This window comes from Protomyctophum bolini (assembly GCF_963924005.1).
Source record: "Protomyctophum bolini genome assembly, chromosome: 12".
Lineage (NCBI taxonomy): Eukaryota > Metazoa > Chordata > Actinopteri > Myctophiformes > Myctophidae > Protomyctophum > Protomyctophum bolini.
In genome coordinates this window covers 45,571,411-45,584,450 of record NC_137873.1, presented here as the reverse complement: position 1 = coordinate 45,584,450, position 13,040 = coordinate 45,571,411, and the positions used below count along the sequence as shown (strand labels likewise).

The following is a 13,040-nucleotide window of genomic DNA, read 5'->3' as shown; positions in this document are numbered from 1 at the left end:
CGTCGCTTCCTCCTCTGACAGAGGGGAGGCGAGTAAGCGACACAGTCAGAAGCCCCCTTTGTTCAATCGAAGGCCCCCTCACTCAGACACAACGTGTGTTGTTACGACAACATACAGCCTATGTACAAGGAATATAAACACAAGACCGTGGCGCAAAACTTCATATTTACGCTGCTCTAATGCAACAAAAGTGTGTTCTTACATCCTCCATTTCACGATTTCAGCACTCGTGAGTAAATTAATTTAATTTCTATTATGAAAGTTTTCAGTGACGTTGCACCCACAGGTATGATATGCGTGGTCCATCAATCAGCTGTTTGTTTGGCTGTTGAATACAGTAGGGCGTAGGCTATAAGAAAATGCATGAAACAGCATCGTTTCTTCCCCATCTCATCATTGCCATGCATGTTTCTTGTTAATGACTGTATTAATAACCATAAAGTAATCTCCTAGTCCTTACATAATAGTTTAGCAGAGACTGAAGTTGAAAAGGCTGTGCCCAGTACGGCAGCAGCGCAGGCAGTAGTGGATATGCGCTAAACAAACGCATGCATATTAATTAATTAATGAATTGGCTGAATCTGTAGGGCCTTTTGATTTGGTGAAGCACCATGGCCTTGAGAGGGGTTAATCCGTCACTGCAGCTGTGTAGGGGTGAGGATCGCGTGATGATTCTAATGTAGGCTACAGAATTCTATAAGTCACCACTTTTGGTGTGACACACAGCTTCTGTTTCTGTTTACAATGCGTTGTCAACACGTGTTGAGTTGACAAAGATTGACAGATTTCGGATAAGACTGATAGTTTATCCGTTAGTAATTAGGCTGAGTATTCACACAGAATCACACTACTTTTGGATTTATTGGGATTGGCTTTTTGGGGAAAAGAGGGGGAGGAGGTGATCAAGCAGCTCCAAGACCACAACATATTTGGTAGGCTCAAGGCTGCATTTATTTTCCTTTTTTTTTCTCTCGAGGGTGCATGGGATGATGGGAGCCCCTCCAGCAGGCTAGGGAGCTCCGCTCAGGCTAGCGGAAAATGACCGCGGGCGCGGGTTGCCAGGTTTTTTTATAAGTAAAAAAAATAAATAAATAAATAAAATTAAATAAAATTAAAAAAAATATTAAAAAAGATCGGGATCGGGATCGGAATCGGCCGATCTAGTTAAAAAAGATCGGTGATCGGGATCGGCCCCCAAAAACGTGATCGGAGCATCCCTATTTACAAGTGACAATGACAAGCATACAGCTTGCCTATTTGTAGTAAGTACTAGCAGGATACATGATAGCCTATCTCTCATGCAGGAATCAAGTCACCCACAGGACTTTAATATCACAGCAGTGCGCAGTATCACCCCTTCGCCGTGCACTGCGCATGAATGGGTAAAATGTATATAGGCCAGCCTACAAACTAATTCCATTCATGGCGATGCGATGTCAATGTACGTGTCATGTAGGTGCGTGCGTGAACATGACAGCAAGGCAAGCGAGGTGAGAGGGAAACAGACAGGGTAGGCCTACAACTTTATTTAATTCATGCAGGTGTTCGTTCTTTATTTATTTAACAAGACACCAGTTAGTTGGGCTTGCAAGTTGCGTGTGCTTGTGTGTGTGTGTGTGTGTGTGTGACTGTGTGTGTGTGTGTGACTGTGTGTGTGTGTGTGTGTGTGTGTGTGAGAAAGGTAGGTGAGGCGGGCAGCAAGGCACGGGAGAAACCTTTTTTCCATGGTTCCCACAGGTCGTATTTCATGTGTTCAGTCGCAAAAACGAGGGCGAGGCTTGATTTCATAGGGCGTGCCAGATAGATTTCAGCCGTCACATTTATGAACGTCAGAACGAAATTAAGGAAGGATCAGCTGTTTGCGATCACTTTATAAATGTTGTGGCGACGTGGGTGTACTACGAAACCTGCACTCTAATCTGTGGCAGATTTTACACTCGATTGATAAATGAGGGCCCATGTGTCTTCTGGTTGTGTTGTATATATTAGGACCATGTATCTCCTGGGCTAAGCACCATGTGTCTTCTGGTTGTGTTGAAGGACCATTTGTCTTCTGGTTGTGTTGTATAGGACCATGTATCTCCTGGGCTAAGCACCATGTGTCTTCTGGTTGTGTTGTATAGGACCATGTATCTCCTGGGCTAAGCACCATGTGTCTTCTGGTTGTGTTGAAGGACCATGTGTCTTCTGGTTGTGTTTAGGACCATGTATCTCCTGGGCTAAGCACCATGTGTCTCCTTGTTGTGTTTAGGACCATGTATCTCCTGGTCTAAGCACCATGTGTCTCCTGGTTGTGTTGTATAGGACCATGTATCTCCTGGGCTACATCCCTAAAGACGACCGCCTCTACCTCGGGGACAAGGAGCTGAACATCGTGTCGTATTCTCTGCTGGTGTCGGTTCTGGAGTACCAGACGGCCGTGATGAGGCGAGACTTCAGCATGGCCGACAAGGTCCTTCCCACCATCCCCAAGGAGCAGCGCACCAGGGTGGCACACTTCCTGGAGAAACAGGTACCCGTGTAACACCTTAAACTACTCCCTGGAGAAACAGGTGACTGTGTAACACTTTAAACTACTCCCTGGAGAAACAGGTGACTGTGTAACACTTTAAACTACTCCCTGGAGAAACAGGTGACTGTGTAACACTTTAAACTACTCTCTGGAGAAACAGGTGACTGTGTAACACTTTAAACTACTCCCTGAGCCAAATTCCAATACCCCAAATCTCGGCCACTCGCTCACTCACACTCGCTCACTCCAGCATGGTGGTGTTACGGTGAAATTGGTGACCTGCTGAAATAATGTGAAAATCTTGCATACATCACATAATGTCAGTGTCCGAATGAAAATCGTTGCAGTTTGTTCATTAGCAAAGTTCAACCTATAGCGGTATTCAGGCCACATATTTAAAGACCTCCATGTAGTTGTGTGAAGTCCACAAGATGGTAACATATTTCGGCAGGTCACCAATTTCACCATACTTTGCCATGCTGTAGTGACCGAGTGGGAGTGAGCGAGTGGCTGAGATTTTGGGTATTGGAATTTGGCTCTGGAGAACACTGTAACACTTTAAACTACTCCCTGGAGAAACAGGTGACTGTGTAACACCTTAAACTACTCCCTGGAGAAACAGGTACCCGTGTAACACTTTAAACTACTCCCTGGAGAAACGGGTGACTGTGTAACACCTTAAACTACTCCCTGGAGAAACAGGTACCCGTGTAACACCTTAAACTACTCCCTGGAGAAACAGGTGACTGTGTAACACCTTAAACTACTCCCTGGAGAAACAGGTACCTGTGTAAAACCTTAAACTACTCCCTGGAGAAACAGGTACCCGTGTAACACCTTAAACTACTCCCTGGAGAAACAGGTGACTGTGTAACACCTTAAACTACTCCCTGGAGAAACAGGTGACTGTGTAACACTTTAAACTACTCCCTGGAGAAACAGGTACCCGTGTAACACCTTAAACTACTCCCTGGAGAAACAGGTACCCGTGTAACACCTTAAACTACTCCCTGGAGAAACAGGTGACTGTGTAACACCTTAAACTACTCCCTGGAGAAACAGGTACCCGTGGAACACCTTAAACTACTCCCTGGAGAAACAGGTACCCGTGTAACACCTTAAACTACTCCCTGGAGAAACGGGTACCCGTGTAACACTTTAAACTACTCCCTGGAGAAACAGGTGACTGTGTAACACCTTAAACTACTCCCTGGAGAAACAGGTGACTGTGTAACACCTTAAACTACTACCTGGAGAAACAGGTGACTGTGTAACACTTTAAACTACTCCCTGGAGAAACGGGTGACTGTGTAACACTTTAAACTACTCCCTGGAGAAACAGGTGACTGTGTAACACCTTAAACTACTCCCTGGAGAAACAGGTGACTGTGTAACACCTTAAACTACTACCTGGAGAAACAGGTGACTGTGTAACACTTTAAACTACTCCCTGGAGAAACAGGTGACTGTGTAACACTTTAAACTACTCCCTGGAGAAACAGGTGACTGTGTAACACTTTAAACTACTCCCTGGAGAAACGGGTACCCGTGTAACACCTTAAACTACTCCCTGGAGAAACAGGTGACTGTGTAACACCTTAAACTACTCCCTGGAGAAACAGGTGACTGTGTAACACCTTAAACTACTCCCTGGAGAAACAGGTGACTGTGTAACACTTTAAACTACTCCCTGGAGAAACGGGTACCCGTGTAACACCTTAAACTACTCCCTGGAGAAACAGGTACCCGTGTAACACCTTAAACTACTCCCTGGAGAAACAGGTGACTGTGTAACACCTTAAACTACTCCCTGGAGAAACAGGTGACTGTGTAACACCTTAAACTACTCCCTGGAGAAACAGGTGACTGTGTAACACCTTAAACTACTACCTGGAGAAACAGGTGACTGTGTAACACTTTAAACTACTCCCTGGAGAAACAGGTGACTGTGTAACACTTTAAACTACTCCCTGGTGAAACAGGTGACTGTGTAACACCTTAAACTACTCCCTGGAGAAACAGGTGACTGTGTAACACCTTAAACTACTCCCTGGAGAAACAGGTGACTGTGTAACACTTTAAACTACTCCCTGGAGAAACAGGTACCCGTGTAACACTTTAAACTACTCCCTGGAGGTTTTGTCCAAAGCAGTTTTCCATTGGTCAACGACACACACAAACGTAAATGGTGTTCGATAGCACTGATTTATGCTAAAAAATACCTCCAAAATGGAGTTATGAGGTTTAGTTTATTCTGGGGGTTTTTTCCCATACAAAAGATATTCTTAGTTTATTTTTTCTTATTCTGGAAAAAAAAAGTTTAGACTGAAGCCTAGGCTTATTACGTCGACCCTTTTGTCATTTAACTTAAAATAATAAAAATAAAATGTATGTGTATCCCTTTTACAGGTTGTCAACCAAAAACAGTTCATGTGTCTTATTTCTACTGAACAATGTAATATTCAAGTAAAAGAATAAAATAAAAGTGCTTACATGCCTTTTTTTTATTTATTTTCTTTCTAAAAAGAAAACAAGCAAAAACAATATGCTAATAATAGTCGCAGTAGTAACATTTTCACAAAATAAACAAATGACACTTCATAGCACTATGGCCACTTGATTTGAGCCTTTACTCTGTGTAGCTATTTAATACTTTAGTTTTGAATACCTTCTTAAGTTTATCCTTTAGCTCCACAGTCTCTCAGTTCATCATCACATCTATTCCTTCACACCCTTTATCCTTATACAGTTACTTCTCACGTTGATCCTTTCCTTTTTTTGTTTAAACATACATTTTCCTCTGAGTGAATAACAGCTCTCTCTCATTGGGAACAACCCTTGGATACAGTCTGGAAGTGTTTTCATTTGAGCTCTAAACGGTATCTGTAATGTTTTTAAATCAACTAAATCCTTACATTTCAAAGCACGACATTTTACAAATAATTCCTTGGTGCTTTGAATATAGTCAACCCCATTTACAATCCTTATGGCTTTTTTTTGCAGTAGGGTGATACAGTTTGTATTGGTTGTATAAGTGTTGCCCTCAGGTTTCCTCCTGACAGCAACGATATATATGATAAATGATTCCGCTCCAGATGGTCAAACGCAGAGGACAAATCTCACATGCAGCAAAACGCATGTGACAAATAGTAGGACTGTCAACCGAACCGTATGACGTGTTCACATTTTAATGATCATATCATTGATCATTTGTATCCTACAGGGTTTATAATAACAGTTATTGTATTAAACATATTGTTTATAACAACAGTTATTGTATTAAACATGTCGTTTTTATTTCCAGGGTTTCAAACAACAGGCCCTAGCCGTTTCCACAGACCCTGAGCATCGATTTGAACTCTCTCTGAACCTGGGAGAGCTGAAGATAGCCTACCAGCTGGCCGTGGAGGCGGAGGTAATCAATCTATAATCTATAATCTATCAATGAAGATAGCCTACCAGGCTTTAGAGGCTGAGCTAATCGATCTATAATCTATCAATGAAGATAGCCTACCAGGCTTTAGAGGCTGAGCTAATCAATCTAATCTATCAATGAAGATAGCCTACCAGGCTTTGGAGCAGTGGTTCCCAAAGTGGGGTCCGGGTTTCATTTGTACACTCTCAGAGTTACATTAACATTGATTTTACAATATAAATCGGGGGTCCCAGAGATAGAAATGACATTCAATGGGGGTCCGTAGACTAATTCATGTCAAACTGGGGGTCCTTGAAATTAAACGGGGTGAGAATCACTGCTAGATCTTCTCTTATGGGGGTCCTTGGGGGGCATATTTTTAAAAAATGAGGGTCTGTGGGCTCATCAGTGTCAATTTGGGGGTCCTTGACATGAAAAGGTTTGGGAACCACTGCTTTAGAGGCTGAGGTAATCAATCTATAATCTATCAATGAAGATGGCCTACCAGCTGGCCTTGGAGGTAATCAATAATCGATCGAAGAAGATATGTATGTGTATGTATTTCTACAGTCAGAACAGAAGTGGAAGCAGCTAGCAGAACTCTCCATAATGAAGTATACATGTGTATTCCAGTCAGAACAGAAGTGGAAGCAGCTAGCAGAACTCTCCATAATGAAGTATATATGTGTATTCCAGTCAGAACAGAAGTGGAAGCAGCTAGCAGAACTCTCCATAATGAAGTATATATGTGTATTCCAGTCAGAACAGAAGTGGAAGCAGCTAGCAGAACTCTCCATAATGAAGTATATATGTGTATTCCAGTCAGAACAAAAGTGGAAGCAGCCAGCAGAACTCTCCATAATGAAGTATACATGTGTATTCCAGTCAGAACAGAAGTGGAAGCAGCTAGCAGAACTCTCCATAATGAAGTATACATGTGTATTCCAGTCAGAACAGAAGTGGAAGCAGCTAGCAGAACTCTCCATAATTAAGTATATATGTGTATTCCAGTCAGAACAGAAGTGGAAGCAGCTAGCAGAACTCTCCATAATGAAGTATATATGTGTATTCCAGTCAGAACAGAAGTGGAAGCAGCTAGCAGAACTCTCCATAATGAAGTATATATGTGTATTCCAGTCAGAACAGAAGTGGAAGCAGCTAGCAGAACTCTCCATAATGAAGTATATAATGTGTATTCCAGTCAGAACAGAAGTGGAAGCAGCTAGCAGAACTCTCCATAATTAAGTATATATGTGTATTCCAGTCAGAACAGAAGTGGAAGCAGCTAGCAGAACTCTCCATAATGAAGTATATATGTGTATTCCAGTCAGAACAGAAGTGGAAGCAGCTAGCAGAACTCTCCATAATGAAGTATATATGTGTATTCCAGTCAGAACAGAGGTGGAAGCAGCTAGCAGAACTCTCCATAATGAAGTATATATGTGTATTCCAGTCAGAACAGAGGTGGAAGCAGCCAGCAGAACTCTCCATAATGAAGTATATATGTGTATTCCAGTCAGAACAGAAGTGGAAGCAGCTAGCAGAACTCTCCATAATGAAGTATATATGTGTATTCCAGTCAGAACAGAAGTGGAAGCAGCTAGCAGAACTCTCCATAATGAAGTATATATGTGTATTCCAGTCAGAACAGAAGTGGAAGCAGCTAGCAGAACTCTCCATAATGAAGTATATATATGTGTATTCCAGTCAGAACATAAGTGGAAGCAGCCAGCAGAACTCTCCATAATGAAGTATATATGTGTATTCCAGTCAGAACAGAAGTGGAAGCAGCCAGCAGAACTCTCCATAATGAAGTATATATGTGTATTCCAGTCAGAACAGAAGTGGAAGCAGCTAGCAGAACTCTCCATAATGAAGTATATATGTGTATTCCAGTCAGAACAGAAGTGGAAGCAGCTAGCAGAACTCTCCATCACGAAGTGCCAGTTCGCTCTGGCTCAGGAGTGTCTCCACCACGCCCAGGACTACGGCGGTCTGCTCCTATTGGCTACGGCCTCGGGGAACGCTTCCATGGTGGCCAAGCTGGCCGAGGGGGCGGAGCGAGACGGGAAGAACAACGTCGCCTTCATGACCTACTTTCTACAGGGGAAGTGAGTATAGATAGAGAGACATTCACTTTACTTTACCGAGAGAGAGAGAGAGAGAGATACCTTATGTTAACTACAGGGGAAGTGAGTATAGATAGAGAGACATTCACTTTACATTACCGAGAGAGTTTACACAATATTCTCATTCATTTAGATGGAGCTGTGTATATATATATATATATATATAGCTCTGCTGGAGCATAATGTTATAATATTTAATACATATTTATAGACTGGACCAGTGCTTGGAGCTTCTCTGTTATAATGTTTATATTTCTAGACTGGACTAGAACCTACTGTTATGTTATGTTATAATGTTTATATTTCTAGACTGGACCAGAACCTACTGTTATGTTATGTTATAATGTTTATATTTATAGACTGGACCAGAACCTACTGTTATGTTATGTTATAATGTTTATATTTATAGACTGGACCAGAACCTACTGTTATGTTATGTTATAATGTTTATATTTATAGACTGGACCAGAACCTACTGTTATGTTATGTTATAATGTTTATATTTATAGGCTGGACCAGAACCTACTGTTATGTTATGTTATGTTATAATGTTTATATTTATAGACTGGACCAGAACCTACTGTTATGTTATGTTATAATGTTTATATTTATAGACTGGACCAGAACCTACTGTTATGTTATGTTATAATGTTTATATTTATAGACTGGACCAGAACCTACTGTTATGTTATGTTATGTTATAATGTTTATATTTATAGACTGGACCAGTGTCTAGAACTCCTCATCAGAACAAACCGTCTCCCTGAGGCTGCCTTCCTGTCCAGAACGTACCTGCCCAGCCAGGTGTCCAGAGTGGTGACGCTGTGGAGAGAGAGTCTGGCCAAGGTCAACCAGAAGGTAATCTATTACTACTACTATTACTATTACTACTACTGAGAGAGAGTCTGGCCAAGGTCAACCAGAAGGTAATCTATTACTATTACTACTACTGAGAGAGAGTCTGGCCAAGGTCAACCAGAAGGTAATCTATTACTACTACTATTACTACTACTGAGAGAGAGTCTGGCCAAGGTCAACCAGAAGGTAATCTATTACTACTACTATTACTACTACTGAGAGAGAGTCTGGCCAAGGTCAACCAGAAGGTAATCTATTACTACTACTATTACTATTACTACTACTGAGAGAGTCTGGCCAAGGTCAACCAGAAGGTACTTTAATACTAATACTACTATTACTATTAGTACTATTACTACTACTATTATTACTATTACTGAGAGAGAGTCTGGCTAAGATCAACCAGAAGGTAATCTATTACTATTACTACTGAGAGAGAGTCTGGCCAAGGTCAACCAGAAGGTAATCTATTACTATTACTACTGAGAGAGAGTCTGGCCAAGGTCAACCAGAAGGTAATCTATTACTACTACTGAGAGAGAGTCTGGCCAAGGTCAACCAGAAGGTAATCTATTACTACTACTATTACTACCATTACTACTACTGAGAGAGAGTCTGGCCAAGGTCAACCAGAAGGTAATCTATTACTACTACTATTACTACCATTACTACTGAGAGAGAGTCTGGCCACGGTCAACCAGAAGGTACCGTAGGACCCCCATTACTAATACTACTAATATTACATTAGTTACTGTTATTGGTTATTATTATAACCAGAAGTTATTGCTCAAATGTATGAACTGAATGTTGAAGTGGTATTTGCTCTAAGCGCGCGCACGGGGCTCTGAATAATCTACAATGCTCTAAGTAATCTACAATGCTATAAGTAATCCACAATGCTCTTAAGTAATCTACAATGCTCTAAGTAATCTACAATGCTCTAAGTAATCTACAATGCTCTAAGTAATCTACAATGCTCCAAGCGTGCGCACAGGGCTCTAAGTAATCTACAATGCTCCAAGTAATCTACAATGCTCTAAGTAATCTACAATGCTCTAAGTAATCTACAATGCTCTAAGCGCAGTGCCTGGCCGACCCCACAGAGAACTGAAGGAGGTCTATAATATATTATAGTGTATATTCATACTGTACATATAAGTATTATTATTATTCTATTTCCAGGCTGCCGAGTCCCTGGCCGACCCCAACGAGTACGAGAACCTGTTCCCTGGACTGAAGGAAGCTTTCACTGCCGAATGTTTCCTCCGAGAAACCTGCCTGGGGTCCTGTAGACCTGCTACTGACTACCCCCTGGTTACCGTAAGATTATATTAATAATACCTGGTTACAGTAAGATTGTATATATATATATACTGTAATCTAAACTACCAAACATGTAGACCTGGTTACAGTAAGAATACTGTAAACTATACTAACCTGCCTGGGATCCTGTAAGAACTATTATATAATAATTACAGTATGTCATTATTTAAAGTGATATAATAATTAGTAAAGTGAACATTTGTTTGTTTTCTTTCAGCTTAATGAGGAGCGGAACCTTCTGGAGGAAGCTCAGGGATACGAACCCACCGGAATCTACCCTGTAGCGTCTAAGGTTGGTTATTATAACTACCCTACCTACCCCTGGGACCTTACCCTACCTACCCCTGGGACCCTACCCTACCTACCCCTGGGACCCTACCCTACCTACCCCTGGGACCCTACCCTACCTACCCCTGGGACCTTACCCTACCTACCCTGTAGCAGTGTCTAAGGTTGGTTAGTATAACTAACCCTAACTAGCCTCGGCCCCAGGCTTACTGACCTGTCTAAGGTCTAAGAGTCTAAGGTCACATTCTCACCTAATACTTCGGTAGACTCGGATGCGTATGGGCGGAGAAATAGGATTCTTGCATATTTAATTTGCTGCTGTTTGCCTTCTCACTGCCATGATCCGCAGCAATTGGAAACGCAGCAGGGGGGACCTTTATCAATGTGTTCCATTCATAAACTAGCCTACACAGTGAAATGATAATAATAATAATAATAATGATCTATGGTGTGGTGATAAAATTATACTCATAACGTGCATGTGTCGTGCCATCTGGGACTGGACCCCCCCCCCCCTCTCTCTCTCTCACTATACTACGCACGCAGCCACGCACTGTTCTTTTGGGCATGGAGGCACAGCGCTGAGCGCACTGATATAACAGACAGCAACGCAAAATGTTTACACGTTTATTGAGATGAAAGTTCCTACTCCCCACTAGTCCCCACACAGTGACAGCACTCCATTTTTACGGAACGCATAGACAGACAGAATATTATGTAGGCTATAATACACTGCAGTGTCTATGTGTTTTCTTAAGCAATTGATTAATGTACTCGTCCTCATTTCAACCAGGGCTTCGTTCTCCTCATTCGACCACGTCTATCCACGGTAACGGGACATCTTTGCGCTGCGTAAAATATGCCTTCTCCGTCTCCAACTGTGTTCAGCTCCTCACACGCCACATTGTTTGCTTCATTTCCTTTATTTACTGCGGATTGCATTCACACCTGCACCGAATCGTAGTCAAGTGCGATTGGAAGCGAAGCGAAACCTCCGTTTTTGCTCGGAGTAAAATGCGGTTCTTTGATACGCATTAGGATTCGAAAGAGCCTTCACACCTGCCAAACGAAGTGCACTTTCTGAAAATGCGCAGCAGGATTCGTTTTAATCGCAGCAAAGCTCTCTGGTATGAATGTGACCTAAGAGTTCTTATTGGTCCAGATAGTAACTACAGTTCTGATTGGTCCAGATAGTAGCTAGAGTTGTGATTGGTCCACATAGTAACTAGACTTCTGTTCTGATTGGCTGTTCTTGTGTGTCCAGCCGTCAGAGGACAGTGAGGAGTCGTCCGCCGGTGTGATGTCATCGGTGGATGTGATGTCATCAGTGGTGACCCCGTCTGACCCTGAGCCCCTCCCCCATCCGGCCCCGCCCACACCTCGCCAAGAGGAAGAGGAGGAGTCAGAGACCTGCCAGGTAGGATATGTCCATATATGGACCTAATGTAGGACATGTCCTGCTCCAGTCAGAGCCTTGTTATAGACAGAGTTACGCTTCAGTCCAATGGAGGCTCTCCTACACAGACTTCTATTGGCTTCAGTCCAATGGAGGCTCTCCTACATAGACTTCTATTGGCTTCAGTCCAATGGAGGCTCTCCTACATAGACTTCTATTGGCTTCAGTCCAATGGAGGCTCTCCTACATAGACTTCTATTGGCTTCAGTCCAATGGAGGCTCTCCTACATAGACTTATATTGGGATCGGATCGGAAGTGTATAGTATTTATATATTTATATTTACAGGTTGAGGATGAGGACCTAGGAGATAAGGACCTAGGAGATAAGGACCTAGGAGATGAGGAGCTAGGAGATGAGGACCTAGAGGAGGACTTGGACAACCTGGATCTGGACGACATCGACACAGCAGACGTCAACCTGGACGACGACTTCCTGGATGACTGATGACATCACTTCCTGGATGACTCACATCATTTCCTGCTCTTTAAACGTTTGTTATTTAAAACGAGACCAAACTTCTTCTTTTTTGTACTGTTGTTGCGTTTCACAGAAGGATCACTTTGAACTGTACCGTCTAAATATTGTGTCAATCTCATTGGCTGAAGAGTTAACCCTGACTCCTGATTGGCTGCTAAAGAGTTAACTCTTAACTATATATTGTGTTAATCTCATTGGCTAAAGAGTTACCCTCCCTAACTATATATTGTGTTAACCTGATTGGCTGAAGCTGCTGTCAAATAAAGCACATTTTGCTGTACATAATATTCACATGTGAGTGGATAGTATTTCATTACTTACTTACCAAGTACTGTGGTCGGCTGCGTATGCATGTATGGTATGTAGGCCTGTCCAGAGGCGGAAGGTTCTTATAACGGCAGTGGGTACCCCCAGCCACACCCCCCCCCCCCCCCCCAGCGGTGGAAAAAAAACGAGTTTTGTTTTTTAGGTTGGTACTTTAGTAACAGTTTGTTAATGAACGCTGCCAGTCGCTTTGGTGAATTTCTGATCAATGTTATTAGGTCACTAATAACTACCATGAAATCATGAAACACTTTGA

At 42.3% G+C, this 13,040-nt stretch overlaps 1 protein-coding gene across 2 annotated transcripts in view; it reads left to right on the top strand.

Moving 5' to 3' along the window:
- The window catches only part of LOC308325835 (coatomer subunit beta'), an 82,118-nt gene extending 69,371 nt beyond the window's left edge, over window positions 1-12,747 (top strand). For both annotated transcript variants that reach the window (XM_080778542.1, XM_080778541.1), the window contains 8 exons: window positions 2,305-2,512; window positions 5,817-5,927; window positions 7,824-8,038; window positions 8,776-8,914; window positions 10,097-10,234; window positions 10,455-10,529; window positions 11,790-11,942; window positions 12,269-12,747. In XM_080778542.1, the coding sequence (XP_080634668.1) occupies window positions 2,305-2,512; window positions 5,817-5,927; window positions 7,824-8,038; window positions 8,776-8,914; window positions 10,097-10,234; window positions 10,455-10,529; window positions 11,790-11,942; window positions 12,269-12,427 (1,198 nt within the window). In that variant the 3' untranslated portion in view covers window positions 12,428-12,747. The remainder of the gene's footprint in view (window positions 1-2,304; window positions 2,513-5,816; window positions 5,928-7,823; window positions 8,039-8,775; window positions 8,915-10,096; window positions 10,235-10,454; window positions 10,530-11,789; window positions 11,943-12,268) is intronic.
- Window positions 12,748-13,040: the final 293 nt, after the last annotated feature.